Source organism: Lipomyces oligophaga (genome assembly GCF_038497815.1).
Source record: "Lipomyces oligophaga strain CBS 7107 unplaced genomic scaffold V1516scaffold_6, whole genome shotgun sequence".
NCBI classification, from domain to species: domain Eukaryota; kingdom Fungi; phylum Ascomycota; class Lipomycetes; order Lipomycetales; family Lipomycetaceae; genus Lipomyces; species [Lipomyces] oligophaga.
In genome coordinates this window covers 925943-940371 of record NW_027117790.1, presented here as the reverse complement: position 1 = coordinate 940371, position 14429 = coordinate 925943, and the positions used below count along the sequence as shown (strand labels likewise).

The 14429-nt window shown below is 43.1% G+C and overlaps 7 protein-coding genes across 7 annotated transcripts; 3 read left to right on the top strand and 4 right to left on the bottom strand.

Moving 5' to 3' along the window:
• Positions 1–1022: 1022 nt before the first annotated feature.
• On the bottom strand, positions 1023–5544 carry V1516DRAFT_692428 (RecF/RecN/SMC). The gene is made up of 4 exons (XM_066923877.1): positions 4849–5544; positions 4613–4804; positions 1233–4562; positions 1023–1179 (listed from the first exon to the last, which is right to left on the bottom strand). The coding sequence occupies exons 1-4, from the start codon at positions 5500–5502 to the stop codon at positions 1111–1113; spliced, it is 4245 nt and encodes a 1414-aa protein (XP_066776341.1). The 5' UTR covers positions 5503–5544; the 3' UTR covers positions 1023–1110.
• A 441-nt stretch (positions 5545–5985) lies between these two features.
• On the top strand, positions 5986–7374 carry V1516DRAFT_713229 (soluble NSF attachment protein). Its single transcript, XM_066924307.1, has 7 exons — positions 5986–6117; positions 6178–6295; positions 6352–6474; positions 6529–6709; positions 6762–6936; positions 6985–7071; positions 7120–7374. The coding sequence occupies exons 1-7, from the start codon at positions 6088–6090 to the stop codon at positions 7270–7272; spliced, it is 867 nt and encodes a 288-aa protein (XP_066776340.1). The 5' UTR covers positions 5986–6087; the 3' UTR covers positions 7273–7374.
• A 41-nt stretch (positions 7375–7415) lies between these two features.
• V1516DRAFT_678965 (CRAL-TRIO domain-containing protein) lies at positions 7416–9474 on the bottom strand. Its single transcript, XM_066922829.1, has 2 exons — positions 8161–9474; positions 7416–8103 (listed from the first exon to the last, which is right to left on the bottom strand). Exons 1-2 carry the CDS (start codon positions 9223–9225, stop codon positions 7588–7590), a joined length of 1581 nt encoding a protein of 526 aa, XP_066776339.1. The 5' UTR covers positions 9226–9474; the 3' UTR covers positions 7416–7587.
• Positions 9475–9866: 392 nt separating this feature from the next.
• Positions 9867–10637, top strand: V1516DRAFT_665618 (DASH complex component Dam1; the record flags this gene model as incomplete). The annotated part of the gene is made up of 3 exons (XM_066920688.1): positions 9867–10157; positions 10206–10257; positions 10309–10637. 3 exons carry the CDS (start codon positions 9867–9869, stop codon positions 10635–10637), a joined length of 672 nt encoding a protein of 223 aa, XP_066776338.1.
• Positions 10638–10663: 26 nt separating this feature from the next.
• On the bottom strand, positions 10664–11307 carry V1516DRAFT_678962 (HIT-like domain-containing protein). The gene is made up of 3 exons (XM_066922828.1): positions 11235–11307; positions 10926–11170; positions 10664–10872 (listed from the first exon to the last, which is right to left on the bottom strand). Exons 1-3 carry the CDS (start codon positions 11275–11277, stop codon positions 10726–10728), a joined length of 435 nt encoding a protein of 144 aa, XP_066776337.1. The 5' UTR covers positions 11278–11307; the 3' UTR covers positions 10664–10725.
• Positions 11181–12420, top strand: V1516DRAFT_486336 (uncharacterized protein). Its single transcript, XM_066919094.1, has one exon. The coding sequence runs from the start codon at positions 11438–11440 to the stop codon at positions 12365–12367; it is 930 nt and encodes a 309-aa protein (XP_066776336.1). The 5' UTR covers positions 11181–11437; the 3' UTR covers positions 12368–12420.
• On the bottom strand, positions 12321–14303 carry V1516DRAFT_486841 (histidine phosphatase superfamily). The gene has a single exon (XM_066919095.1). The coding sequence runs from the start codon at positions 13884–13886 to the stop codon at positions 12474–12476; it is 1413 nt and encodes a 470-aa protein (XP_066776335.1). The 5' UTR covers positions 13887–14303; the 3' UTR covers positions 12321–12473.
• Positions 14304–14429: the final 126 nt, after the last annotated feature.

The following is a 14429-nucleotide window of genomic DNA, read 5'->3' as shown; positions in this document are numbered from 1 at the left end:
AGGGTGAAAATAAACGACGTCAAACCAGTTGGTCTGCATTTCATCATCGACGAGTCAAGAATACTGGACCGGTTCAATTTTCCACATAATTTCTCTGTGGTACTGTACCTAGGTTTGCACCTCTAACGGCCTAAAATAGATTTTGGTCTGGAGTGCAATGGCTTTGATCTATCGTACGGATGGCAGTAGAGGAACTCTCCCATTTCCCTTCTGATTCAGATCATGACCTCAGTCGAAGATCCTTCGAATCCAGTCATCGTATATCCGATGATCTGACGCTATTCAGATTACTATTTTACACTACCAGATTGGCACTACTGATACTACTGTGTCCCTTCTATTTGAATCCTCATGTATATCTCCGGACAGTGATTCTATCGAGTTCACTTGTTCAAGGCTACCAGAATTCCAAGTCACTCTTCCTCGCACATCCAGTCCCAAGTCCGTGACAAAAGTAAACAAAAGCTGCAGCCGCTCAATAAGTTTTCCTAATCAGGCATGACACGTGCTTCGCCTCTTTGAACCTCGTGGAGACCGTTCCGAGTTGTCGTTGGTCCATTGGTAACCACGGCAACAAACAAAATATAATTCTTGGTTTCTCCCACATGCGCTGCACAGCGGTTTTCTGTCTTGTTCGTAGTTGGATAGACAGATAAAATTGTTTGCAGCAAGTAATATCTACCAGTATATTATAGCCATCTCTGCATTCACGTTCCTGACCTGATTAAAACTTGCTAACCAGTTTGCGCCAGCCAGATTTGAAACTGGCTTGGGATCAGTCTGTGCGTTTCTGTAACAAATATAGTAGTAAATTGTGTGCCTCCACGGCTTCATTTAGTCCACCTGTACTTATTGATTGGTCTGAAATATCGCATTTCTTGTGTCATCTTGTCCGTGTGTAGTCTGAGATTGGGATATATACTCGGCAATCCTTATTGACCGTGCACTCACAGTCCGAAAAAGCCTGCTGTCGTCACTCTACTACTACGTTGATATCTTTTATCATTTGTGCTCGTTCATTTTGTTCCAACTGAAGCATCATAAATGAATAAAATTTACAACTCAATTCTCACACATCACAGCACTAAATTGCTAATCTTACAAAATAATTCAGTCTCGATGCCGTCCCTCGCTAATCACATTCGTCAGCTCCCGGTTCTGCATTGTAATACTCTTGGTCTTGTTTCACGTTAGTCTTTCTCCAAAATATCACCCAAAACAAATCTACTCACCATATGATTCACTTTATATATCCCTACAAGCTGTTTAGCAAGCTCGAACATATTATTTCGTAGCGAGATCACGATGAACTGCGCATTCTTAGTTCTTTCCTTGATATAATTTGCTACAATCGACACGTTCCGGAAATCGAGTGCTGCATCAATCTCATCCATAACATACAACGGTGTCGGCTTAAAATGATGAAGCGCAAACACAAGGGCTAAGGAACTCAACGTCTTTTCACCTCCTGATAAATTTGAAATATTTTTCCAGCTCTTCTTCGGCGGCATCACGCTAAATAAAATTCCTTCCGAAAAAGGATCAAGACTGTCCACAAGTTCCAATTCGGCATTCCCTCCCATTGTAATCATCTGATACATTTCCTTCAATTTGATCGAGATTTCGCTAAATCCGGCCATGAACTCGTCTAATCGTCGCTTACGAAGCTCCTCATACCGTAGCTTCACAGAGTCTCGGCGCCCGACCGACTCGTTCAAGTCTGTATGTCGAGTCGCATACTCTTTTTCTCGTCGCTTGTACTCCTCCAAAACTGTCAAATCAACTTGCGCCTTATCTGTGGATTCCTCTAGATCTGCGATTTCTGCTTTCAGAACGTCCACGTCTATGGCCTCAAGTTCGTCAGTGCTGTACTGCTGTAGCTCCAGTCTACCTTTTTCCTCGCCCTCAGGGTCTTCACCAACGCCGCCTTCTTCCTCCTCAACCTCAAATAAGCTCAATGAGTTTTGTTTTTCTCGCCAATGTTTAAGCCGACTTTTGCTTTCTTTCAGCTCCTTCTGTTGACTCTCAATCTTGTTGCTCAGCTCAAGCTCGGCCTTTCTAAACTCGTTGATATATTTAGAACGAGAATCAAGTTCTTCTTTGATCTCTAAAAGACTATCTTGCTTCTCCTCAAGCGCGAACGTAGCTTTACGTGAGACTTCTTCCATTCCACTTGCTGAGCGTTGAGCATTTGCTAGCTCCTCGTCGGCATTCTTGAACTCCTCTTCAATAATCTTTAGTTCATTTTCGGCTTCTTCTATGACTTTACGTTTTTTCAACGCATCCTTCTCACTCTTCGCCTTCGAAATCTCGTTACTATTCACTTGCTCAGAACGCAAATCAATTTGTTCCTTGATGCCATCGACTTTTGATTTTTGAATCCTCAACTTGACACCACCAATTTTCATTATATTCTCTTCTAAGTCGTTAATATCACCTTCAATTGATGACGTCTTAGCACGAAGCTCTCCCAATTCGGCATCTAATTCTGAAACCCTTGCTTCCAGCTGTTGGATCTCAGCATCGTCACTCAAATTGGTCTCCAGCTCTGCCTGCAATTCGCTCTGCATTTTCTTTGCATCCAATAAATGGGTTCCAAGAGCTTCGATCTCAAGATCAATCTTTGATATAGACATCTCGAGTTCAGGTTTCGACTTCTTAAGATCTCTGAGTGCATCCTCCATAGAGTTCACTCTTGATGCAGCTGCTTCCAGCTCTTCCTCGGCTCGAGCGTACTCATCTTCTATCTTCTTTAGTTGCTTATCAGATATAACCTCAGCAAGTTTGCTGCGCATAAGGCCCTTGGACACTTTACTTCCTCCTCCACTCATGGTACCAGCGGTGTCAATCAGTTTCCCGTCAAGTGTAACAACGCGCCATCGCTTTTTTCCGTATGCAATACGGTTAGCTTGCGCCATATCTCTGGCCACTAGGGTGTCAAACATAACACTGTAGAAGGCCTGTGCAAATTGCTCTTCTTTCGGACGAACCAAGTCAAACAATCGCGGAACATTTTCTGGAGTACGAATAGGTGTTAAATCCCTCTTAGGCAGTTTATCAAGTAGAATAAATTTTGCTCGACCAAGGTTGTTTTTCCGCAAGTACTCGATACACGCTTGTCCGGTATCAACACTACCGACCACCAAATTGTTTAGAGAAGGACAAGCAGTTGAAATTGCCACATCAAATTGTCCGTCGATGGCTCCAAGATTGCCAAGTCGACCAAAAAATCCATTTATCCGGCCTGTATCTTCTAAGCGCTTTAAACTAGTAAGGACACTTCCTTGGCTCTGTTCCGCATCGTATTCTTCTCGAGACTCTAATGCTTTTAATCGAATAATTGAAGTTTTCTCGCGCATTTTGTCCAACTCGGTTAATGCTTGACTTACCTCGCTGTCACCTATCTTAATTTGATCGTTGACATGAGATAATCGCTGAGTTAGTTCGTCAATAGTCTTTTCCTTTGCCCGTCCATTGGCTTTGACCGCTCGGATCTTCTCCCTTTGCTCTTCGACAGCCTTCCGATCGGCCTCACGTTTACTAAGAATGATATCTATTTGGCTTTTTGTCACGTCAAGCTCAGAAATCTTCATGTTGATTTTATCATTCCATGGTCCCAGAAGCTTCTTCTTTTGCTCAATTTCTTCAGATATTCCCTTGGTCTTGCCCTCCAGACTTTCTTTTATATCTTCAAGCTTGCTTTCTTCCTCCGTAAGACTCGCTTGAAGCTGGCCAATCTCTGTATTCAATTTCGCGATCTCTTCATCGTAAGTTGAAGACCAGCCGCTCGAATTATTCACAGAAAATGCAGAGGTGGAAATAGTTTTCGCTAGTTTCTCTTGCTTGATTGCTATATGCTTTTTCCGTTCAGTTAGTTGTACAACGTCCCGTTCATGCTTGGCTAGTGCTTTGGCCGAATTTTTAGCGTCAGCCTGTAGGCGCTCTATTTCTTTAGCAGCTTGCTTATACGTGTCGTTCAAAGCTCTAATTTCTTCCTCGTTTCCGCTGTTATTGGTTTTTTGTTCATGTAGTTCAGTTTGTAGACTTGTCAAAACCTTTTCAATGACAGCAATTTTCTCTTGGCTAGCAGCTGCATAAAATTGATATAGGGCGGATTGCTTCATCCGTAATTCGTTAGTCTCTTTGAGAAAGTTGAGTGCAGCAGAACGGGAAGATTCTAAATTTTCCTTCTCCTTCCGGACAATATCCAACCGGCCAAGCTTCTCATGACAAACTTCGTTGAGAGTTTCAAGTTCTTGCGCAGACTCGTCAATAAGCTTTTTATAGTTCGCCGTTCCAATTATATCTTCCAGATATTCTAAAAGGCCATCGTCGTTTTCATTCTGTGCCTTTGGCTTCATTTGCGCTATACTCTCGACTTCACCTTGAAGAATTAAAAACCGCTTATGGTCTAGATCAATTCCGCGAGATCTTAATAAAGACGTGACTTCATTATAGTTACTTTCACGATCATTTATGGTATATTTTGAAGTATTATTCTTATATGCTCGGCGAGCAACCACCAGCTGTGAGTCGGGAACAACCGTAGTGGATCCATCCGGCTAAATCAATTAGTCCAATCAAATTGCACAGTCAAGTTAATACAACTTACATTGTCAATGACATCTTGAAAATGTACTTCGACACTGCATTGATTTAAGTCAGGATGAGCAGCGGAATTATGGATCAGCGCAGAAACTTTGGCTTGACGCATCTTGCTGGCTCTAAATCCAAATACAAACAGCAGTGAATCAATAACATTTGATTTTCCGGATCCATTAGGTCCAACGACAGCAGAAAATGACTAAATATATTAGAAGAAGCTCAGATTTGATATCAGAAACTTACACTGTGAAATGGTCCAACAACTTGACGACCAGCATATGATTTAAAATTATTGAGGACTAAATTAGAAATTATCAGTCGTTTTACTGAACCTTCCGAACCAATATGATTTTCAGCAGTCACTGTTCCTATTTCGGGTATCTCCATCTTTGGAGCCTGTTTAACAGGAACTAATTCGGCGACAATTGTCGTGTTTTGTCGGGAGGGAGAAATCTCAGTCAAAGGAGACGGCTTTGGTGTATTCGTCGCCTTCATGGGGGATAGTACAGACGTACTCTGAAGCTCCTTATCAAGTAAAATACTAGGCGATTTCAGAGTCAGCTTTCTCAGAGAATTCTGCACAACCCGACTAGGAGATGACATGAGAGAATCGACAGCCAGCGGAGAGCTAACGATATCGCGCGTAGGGGATCCGTTAATTGGTGTGCTAAAAGTGATGGAAGGAGATTGATCGACACTAATCATTGTTGAGGCATCACTGAAGTCATCCTGTTCAGCAGGTTCAACAGATCTGTTTGCGCGTCGAGAACGCGAATTTGTTGTTGATGATAAGCTTGATTTTGGAGCCCTGCGCGTTCGAGGAGCAATGGCCGGAGCAGGAGAGTTCTCGTCTACAACCGACGATCTAGTAGATCTCGTAGACCTTCTTGAAACCATTTATTTCGTTTGAGATTACAAAATCAGCGTGAAACTATGCTTGATATTGTTAAGATTTGAAAGATTATGATTTGGTTGCGGTGACACGGTGGGAGTTCTTTGTTGTGTCGGTGCACATGACATCAAAGTGAAAAGTATACAGACCTGTTGCCAGGGCAACACCAATAATCCTTCTCTACGGATGCCTGAATATCACGTAGAAACATAGGCTAAAGAAATCAATCAATTTCTGATTGCCACAGCTCTTTTTTACACGTTATTTTTAAATATCTTTTACCTTTACAGTTCACATCAACATCATTCATCTCATTAGAGAAAATGAAGTCACATGATTCGATGCATTGGGTTAGGGATATACAGAAACAGCTGCATTGATAATAGATATGGCATATGTCTATAGCAATTCCCATTTATGTCTCTCGATCTAGTAATCACTATAAAATAGTCTAGCCGAACAACGATTCGCGAGAAGTTTAACGATTATTGCTTTTGGCCAGAGACATCGCGCAAAGCTTGAAAAAAAAAGCTTCTTGGAGTTTGTTTTGTTCACAGATTTTTTTTAAACAGTTTCTGTTATAATTGACTATGGCTGACGGAAATGCGCTGTTACTGAAGGTGTGTATTTCTATGTTCTACGTCATTTAGAGAAGCAGCTACTAAATCAGGGCTTTCTAGGCAGAGAAGAGAGCAAACGCGACAGGTCCCTTTGGACTGTTCGCAAGTAGCTCACGGTTTGAGGAGGCGGGTGATCTTTACATCGAAGCAGCAAATTCATTTCGTTTAAGCAAGGACTGTAAGTGGAATACTGAGCTGATTAGATTGTCGCTGGAGTTAACATAAGCGCATCAGTAACGAGTGCCGGAAAAGCATTTGAGAAAGCTGCTCAAATGCAATTGCAGTCTGACTCAAAAGATGAGGCTGCAAATACATATATAGAAGCGTACAAGGCATATCGAAAGGTTGATCCTGAGGGTGAGTAAATGATCTTGAATATCAAATCCGCATATAATGGATTAACAGATAAAGAATCTGCACGAGTATTGATTCAAGCCTTGACTCTGTTCACACAACGAGGTCAATTCAGAAGAGCAGCAACATACAAGCAGGATTTAGGCTCATTATACGAGACTGAGTTGCAAGATCCAGTACGTGCTATGGATGCATATGAGGATGCTGGGGAATGGTTTTCAAACGACAATGCCGAATCGTGAGTTAAACTAGAATAAACCCATGAATGATCCTTGCTAATCAAATTTTAGGCTGGCTAATAAATCGTATTTAAAGGTTGCGGAACTTGCTGCTACAGCGGAAAACTATTCGAGAGCAATTGCAAAATTCGAACAAGTTGCCCAGAGCAGTCTAGGAAATAATCTTACCAGATGGAGCTTGAAGGAGTACTTTTTCAAGGCTGGGTTATGTTATATTGCAAATAAGGTATTAGTAACCAGTATTTTTTCTTCTTTGGAGATATTAATACGGTAGGATCTTATTGCCGCCAAAACTGCTGTGGAGCGATATTCCGACATGGATCCCACATTTTTTCAGACTCGTGAATATAACTTGTTATTGGTAATGCCTTCAAATTCGTCCTGTATACAATCAGCTGACCAAGCCTAGGAAATCATATCAGCATGCGAAGATGGAGACCAAGAACGATTCACAGATAAAGTATATGCATTTGACCAGTTTTCCAAGTTGGACAAATGGAAAACGACAATTCTTCTCCGTATAAAAAGCTCGATTCAAGAACAGGATGATAACATTTTGTAGTCATTTCTTAGAATGCGGTCCTAATATTTTATATTCAATATTCATGTAATCGGAATAAGATGTATGCAAAATAGCTCAATATATAACTTCGTTTGCAGTTAAAATTTACTGGGTTTTTAGAGTTGGAATATATCTTACAATGATTCGACGTACGAATAATTTTATAGTCAAACTCAGTCTACATACAAATTCAATGTCAAAAGTAGTAAATCTAACAAACTCCCACGAGCCATGACAATAGATAATAATCAATCAACTACAAATACACCAAAATGAAATATAATATTATTGGTTTCCGATAACCGATGACTTTATTTAAGCCTCGAAATTGATATATTTCATACGATCATAGACTGTACGAGCACGCAAATATGGATCAAGATTGATATAATCCATACGAAGTTTCTTTGCAATATCGTTTCTCGCCGTGCGAGATTCTTCAGCCGAAGAATAAATCCAGTTCCATGTGGCATCTTCATATTCACGAACGAGTTTTGCGCGCTGTTCAAGAAGCATCTCGCGGGTTTCGGTATCCTGCAAAAGTTTGTCTTCCTCTGGAATGGGTTCAAGGTATTTGTATTCCCAGTCGACGGGTCCTCCTAGCTCCTTCCAAATCTTTTCACGATCAATGAAGTTGGACAAGTCATCCAATGACCGTGCGAAATGGATCTTAGCTGCAACAACAGGATCAAGCCAGCGACGAACGATATTCCAAATTCCTTGAAAAATCCAGGGAGCCTTGTAGACAATAGCCACACCAAGACTTTCAGGATAATGTGCTTCAAAACACTTAATCATGAACTTAACAGGGGCATAGTCCATATTTGCAAGCTATACGAATCCAGTCAGTAAATTAAGCAAAACAGTCATCACGAAGCATTTGCTTACTGAGAAATCTTGAAGATCAAAAACAACGGTTGCCGTATCAACAGGGTCCTTTAAGCACATACGCGCAGTCTCGATAGTGTAGATAGTGTATCTATTTAGCGCATCCTCGCTCTGATCACCTTGTTTATGGAGTCTTGCGCGGACGACACAAATCGGTCTACCGACCTTATCGCGCTCATTGAGATAGGACTTGCCCAGTCGGATTTGCTTCATGAACCCTTCATCATGTTCCGCTAACGCCGCGCCTTCGCCCTTGAACACAATCTTCTCGACGTCAAAGTCTTTGAGACGCCAATGCATGGTAGAAATAACCATGACAAGTGCTCGCTCGACGTCCCATTTGCGTGCACGCAGAAAACGAAGTAAAAGCCCATCAGGATGATCAGCTTTAACCATACTCCAAAATGCAATTCGCATTTCTTCAGGAGTCATTTCAGACATGGCGGTCAGATACTGCTTTGACTGGCCGTATTTGTCTTCGATAGTTTCAGTGGGCTCGATAGTTGGGCTAGATAAACTCGAAGCCGTACGATTCAGCGCAGGTTCAGGATCCTCCTTTTTGTTTTCTTTATCCTTGTCCTTTCGATGTAAAATCCCAAATCGCTTCTTTTTCTTGGGCTCTTCCTTCGTTGCAGTTGACGACAATGTAGAAGCAGTTGAAGATACGGGAACTCCGTTACTCGACTTTATGGAAACAGTAGATGTCAAAACAGAGGTCTGAACAACATCCGGAGGTGCAGACACGCCGAACACTTTCATAATCTGGATCCATAATTCTTTGAGTTTGATCTCCTGTTCCGGAGTGAGGTTATTCGGACGACCAGGAGGTTGCTGATACGGAGCAGGCATATCAAATGGAGGATACAGTGAATCGAAATAGGGAGTAGGCGGATACTTTAGTAGAGTCGCGTATACTTTAGCAGCTTCTGGCGGTTGAAGGTCGTGCAGCCGGTCTGCGATGGTAGAATGGGGATGAGTACTGACGAGCGCTAAAAATGGCGAAGAACGAAGAGCCGTGCGAATACTAGGACTTGAGAAAACAAATCGAAATGCTCGAAAGAACATATGCTAAAAACAGAAGCTAACTTTTGTATCCGGAGTAGTTTAGACAATGTCGTGTGCCTTCTCAAACTGCTGACGGGAGCAAAACGATAACGAGATCAGCACTCACCGACCCAGCACTGGAGAATATGAACCAGTGAGCAAACAGAACCAGCAGGACTTTTTAATTATGCCAATTGAGTCGGAATTTGCCAGAATCCCGCTCGTTTAGATCCGTAAATGATCTTACAAGTTTGCGATGCTATACTGAGTGGGCATATTCATTCTGGAACACAGCTGTTGAGTGCTGGAGACAAGTAACTGTCTATGAGTTTGGCGTTAATGGCTCAATCGCGAAAACTTCGTTGATTTGCACCGGACCTATCGGATCGCGTATCACCACCGCACAGCGCACCAGCATAAAAACAAATTCAAAAGCTAGATCAAATTGACATAATAAAATTTAAAATAATTTTGAACATATAATTTAGCCTATTTATAGTGGTTCACCATGTATAAATCCTTTTAGTAAGAGCGTTTGGTTACCCTGTTAAACTCCCAGTGGGATTTTCCATATTCTGAAAGACACAAACAAATGGAACGCGTCTCCAAAAAATTCACGCGAGTTTCGCTTTAAAAAGTCAGTAGCAAAACAGCCAGGAAAAATGTCTGTTCAGCGACCCTCTCGGACGGCTAGACTGCCTACCACGCCATTGCGACGATCGCTATCGCAACAACGAAACGGTAGTTCGATTCATCGAATATCGACAAACGCTCAGCATCCTTTGGAATCTTTGAGACCTCAGCTGTCGGAACTAAGTGATTCGCTCGCAGATCTAGATACTAATTTCCAGTATTTGGATATTATGCATGATAATCTTGCTCTTTTTAGTGAGAGCTTGGCTGCTTTTCTATACGGTCTCGAGATCAACGCATATTGCGTGGATTTACCAGAAGTACGTCCTATCGAAATAGTGTACTGAAGAGTGGAGTTGACAGTTTAGGCACCTACCGCTGCATCATTTCAGCATGAACAAGAAGAAGAACAGCTAGTTCGTAAGTAAGATTTGTGTTCAATATGATGATAGCCACTAACTTGATATTCAGAACAAGCTGCTAGAGATAAAGCAGCGTTGGAAGAGCTTACTTCGTCGTTGACCGCAAAGGATAATAAAACTACGTCTACGCCTTTGAAACCAGGAAGTGAAAATAGGCCTTCTAGATCAGCCATTACAGCTACTTCTAATAGGCGGACTCAACCTCCAGCATCCGGGATAAAGCGCCCGACAGGAACCGGCAGGCAGTCCAATGCTAGTAGTACTACAACAGCTGCAAGATACAGTCGACCCGCGGCTACTCAAACCTCACGGCCGATAACAAAAAGTACGGCAACAAAGGCAAGTACGAGCACAAGTAGTAGGCCGCCGTTTCGATAAGCACCGTTTGATGAAGCGGTCAAAACTAGAATAAAAAACACAATTTATATTCAGCTGCTGGTCTGTAAATCCGATTCCAATGAAATTATCACTCAGAACCTTCAAGGTTCTTGATCAGTTTGGCATGGACGGCCTTAAGATCGTCTTGGGATGGAGCGGTCTGAGGCCATCCGATGACAAGCCCGGATTCGGCGGTCGGCTTTGGAATGACATGGTAATGGACATGCATGACAACCTGTTCGCGAGAAGTTAGAGAGCTCACCTCAGATTTAGTAATGATCACCATACCTGATGAGCCAGCGTGCCATTGTTTTGGAGAATGTTATATTCTACATCATCCGATCCCGCGCCGAAAGCAAGCGCAATCTTCTTAGCGACAGGCGCTACATCGGCCAGGTATTCATCGGGAATATCGTGGGTACGCTCGCCGTGGTATTTTGGGATGATAAGCGTGTGTCCCTCGGCCAGTGGGTTGATGTCGAGAAACGCATAGACCTTGGCTGTCTCGTAGACTTTGTACGAAGGGATTTCACCTGATTGAGCGGTATTTCGTCAATGGTCGCAGTCCAATTGGAGTCTTTTGGTCGTCTCGCTTACCTTTGATGATTTTGCAAAACAAGCACGAAGCGTTAAGAGCCATTTTATAATTAATTGAGGTTTCGCTAGCGAAAATCTGGCTGATCTACCGAACGATCAACTGAAATCGAGCGCATAAATACACAAGCATGTACATTTATGCGCACGTGCGGGACATAATGTGAGAGCGATGTCGATTATGAAATTCCTAACATATAATCTTTATGGATTCTAGTGAAGCCGAAGAAATAGTAGATTCGGAATCAGAAAAATGTGCGATATGCTTACAAGTACTCATTCCTACCCGACAGGTGTATACGTTTCCTTGTAGGCACAGGTGGCATCTGACGTGTATATCACAATGGCTACGCGTCTCGAAGCAGCCAACATGTCCCTTATGTAAAGAGATTGTTGAGCTCGTGGTGTTTGAATATCCCTCCAAACATTTGGCAGACCAAGCCGTGCTGCGAATCCCGGTGTCGGTATTCACGAAGCCGGCCCCTATTCCGGTCTCGTTTTCGGTGTCACAGACAGATCAAAGTCCTACTACAGGACTTGAAGAATCATTCTCGAGATTCACCATGTCTGTATTTCGCAGACAATACATCTACCGAAATCGATTGCGAGTCTGTCACTTTGGTGCAAACCCGTATTCGCGATTTACAAGACTCCCAGGTTCCTTAGAGTTCCGCAGGTCACAGGTTCTACAAGCACGCATGCGAGGGTTTATTCGGCGAGAGCTTTGCGTGTTTCCGGTTTTGTTCGATCCTCAAAATCCGGTTCTACGAGAATATTTTCTCGCTACGTCGACGTCACGCGAAATTGAATTTGTAACGGCTTATACGCTGCATATTTTTGGTCATATTGATGTTCAGACCGCTCAGGGGCATTTGACAGCTGTAGCAGCATTGGCAGAATATCTAGGTTCACAACATGCGAAGCTCTATGTTCATGAAGTTTGCCAGTTTGCTCGAAGTCCATGCAGCTCTGTGTTTGAGTATGACCGGTTAGCACAATATGTGTTTGGAGAGCGTGAATATGGGCGGACGTTGATCGATTTGGGTAAAGAGGAAATCGTTGCCAATGCAAAGATGTTCCACGGAGATCCATTGCTAGTCATTCCGCCGGCATATCAATTTCGATTGCAAGATTGAGTTTAATTCGCTACCATTAATTACCATTGAATACAGATGCTACAAGTTGATTTACGGTCGTGTTGAATCAGTTAGCTATAATATAATATTAATCACGATAGAAAGATCAAGCCTGACAATACTTGACGACATTAGAACCATTTGCACCGACCAGAGACTCGATATACGAAATAAAGGTGTCTACTGGAATCATATCCAAAGTTCCCATGGGCGTATTCGTGGCGAGGGGTTGGCCGCCATACAAAACACGGATGTAGTAACCCGAAGTATCGTTCTTTGTCCAGAGCTCGAAGACCACTTCAGCGCCCATGCCAGGCCAGCGGAGATAAGTAGCTTGAAGAGCACCCATGAGAGGCGATACAGAGCCGTCATGACCCACGTTGTGGCGATAAATGGTAGGTTCGGTGCCTGCCATGCGGCCTTTAAGTCTTGAGACGACCTCGGCCAGAAAGGCTCCGTAATGAGTCGCCGAGTAGACGGTCGAGTTATCTGCTTGACGGAAGATGTAATTGTACTCGTAGTCGCCGAGACGAAAGACCTGCTCGGCCATGTCTTGGGTGATACAGTCCGTAGAATTTGTAACGTTGCAAGGCAGGGGAAGTTGATGGCAAGTACGTGAGGACAAGTTATCGAAATAATGGTCAAACCAAGAGTGCCAGCCAGAGTCCGTTGGATCAACACCTGAGATTGCGTCAAGCTTGTCGTACAAGCTTTGTGACATATTGAGATGCTTATACCAAGCATCAGTTGACTGATACGCAGTGCGCACATCGTCGGCCCAGGAACACGAGTAACCTGGCTCCATGGAGTCTTGATCTGCGGTCTGCTGCCAGACTGGAACTTCCTCAGTGTCCGGGTACATGGCAAGGATCAGCGCGCCGGCGACTTGAGAAGTGATGACATTACTCGTTGCGCGGAAACGCATCAAAGTTGGATCGAACTTGGAGGGGAGAAACTTGAGCAAGTCTCCGTAGACAGAGTAGATATCCTGACCGTGCTGGGCAGAATCTGACAAACCAGCAAAACTTATTTGCGGAAATTGGCACGTTCCATTGAACCCCGCTTGGTAGTACATCATTGGATTCGCCGAGTCCTGATAGTTTTTCCAGTAGACCTGGGACACATTAATACCGTTTGCCTGCTCACCAAAGTAAAAAATTTTTTCATTGTCGCAGTACATCGCAATATCTTCAGTAGGAAACGTGTTGGATGCATACGGAGTCCGTTTATGGTGTCGGTGAAGAATTTCGACGTATTGCAATGTCGCATTGGAGGGCTTTACATACTCAGACGCACGAACGTGAGGCATGTTGCAGTAGTTGTATGCACCATAAGATTTTGCAGGGACCGTAGATGTATTGTAAAATCCACCGTTAGTACCTGAACTGGAAGAGAACACAGCATTCAAATTGTTGAACGAGGTGTTGCTCGGAGCGTAGTGCGTAATGTTGTCAAACGTGTAGGCCGACGCAGACGTCGAAGCGACGAGCGCAAGAATGGATAGTTTTGCAGCAATCATTGTTAAAGATAATAGACGAAGGATAAAAAATTGGCAATTGCAAAGGATATCGAGGATTTATATCATGTTCCATTTCGTCCATTCGATATATCCACGTAAGGTCATGACCAGATCAATTACACTTCCAAAACCGGCCGGAAGAGTGTGTCCATGAACACCAACTTTCATTGGTCCTAGATTTTGATCCAAGTCACTTTGGATCAAAAGCATGCAAAGTTTGCATGATCAAAATCTGATGAGTCCAGAATTGCCGACTCTGATATGCATTGGTGTAAAAGTGTAAGAGAGACTAGACGATAAACGGCGACGATCTGGTTTGAACCAGCAACCCAGACAACAAGGTACAGTACCTGCGGACGTAAGTCTCTCCACTGGTAAACGTTTCTGCACAGCTGTCGGCTGACGAATTGCCGGTGTGTTCGTCGGGTTATCCACCAGCAATCAGCATGGCCCACTGAAGAAGTAACAGTGAGAACAGTGAGTCAAGCTTGCAGCCCTATCTGTGAACTAATTGCAGATTAATCTGAATGAAATTAATCAAAG

Bases quoted from the DNA above. Each gene is read 5' to 3' on its own strand.
- V1516DRAFT_486841 (XM_066919095.1), bottom strand. From the start codon at position 13,886: ATGATTGCTGCAAAACTATCCATTCTTGCGCTCGTCGCTTCGACGTCT.
- V1516DRAFT_486336 (XM_066919094.1), top strand. From the start codon at position 11,438: ATGGATTCTAGTGAAGCCGAAGAAATAGTAGATTCGGAATCAGAAAAA.
- V1516DRAFT_678962 (XM_066922828.1), bottom strand. From the start codon at position 11,277: ATGGCTCTTAACGCTTCGTGCTTGTTTTGCAAAATCATCAAAG. The intron at 11,171-11,234 runs GTAAGCGAGACG...CCGCTCAATCAG, and splicing joins GTTTTGCAAAATCATCAAAG to GTGAAATCCCTTCGTACAAA. The intron at 10,873-10,925 runs GTATGGTGATCA...TCTCGCGAACAG, and splicing joins ATGGCACGCTGGCTCATCAG to GTTGTCATGCATGTCCATTA.
- V1516DRAFT_678965 (XM_066922829.1), bottom strand. From the start codon at position 9,225: ATGTTCTTTCGAGCATTTCGATTTGTTTTCTCAAGTCCTAGTATTCGC. The intron at 8,104-8,160 runs GTAAGCAAATGC...GGATTCGTATAG, and splicing joins TTGATCTTCAAGATTTCTCA to CTTGCAAATATGGACTATGC.
- V1516DRAFT_692428 (XM_066923877.1), bottom strand. From the start codon at position 5,502: ATGGTTTCAAGAAGGTCTACGAGATCTACTAGATCGTCGGTTGTAGAC. The intron at 4,563-4,612 runs GTAAGTTGTATT...TAATTGATTTAG, and splicing joins TTCAAGATGTCATTGACAAT to CCGGATGGATCCACTACGGT. The intron at 1,180-1,232 runs GTGAGTAGATTT...ACGTGAAACAAG, and splicing joins TATATAAAGTGAATCATATG to ACCAAGAGTATTACAATGCA.
- V1516DRAFT_713229 (XM_066924307.1), top strand. From the start codon at position 6,088: ATGGCTGACGGAAATGCGCTGTTACTGAAG. The intron at 6,118-6,177 runs GTGTGTATTTCT...AGGGCTTTCTAG, and splicing joins GAAATGCGCTGTTACTGAAG to GCAGAGAAGAGAGCAAACGC. The intron at 6,937-6,984 runs GTATTAGTAACC...TTAATACGGTAG, and splicing joins TATGTTATATTGCAAATAAG to GATCTTATTGCCGCCAAAAC.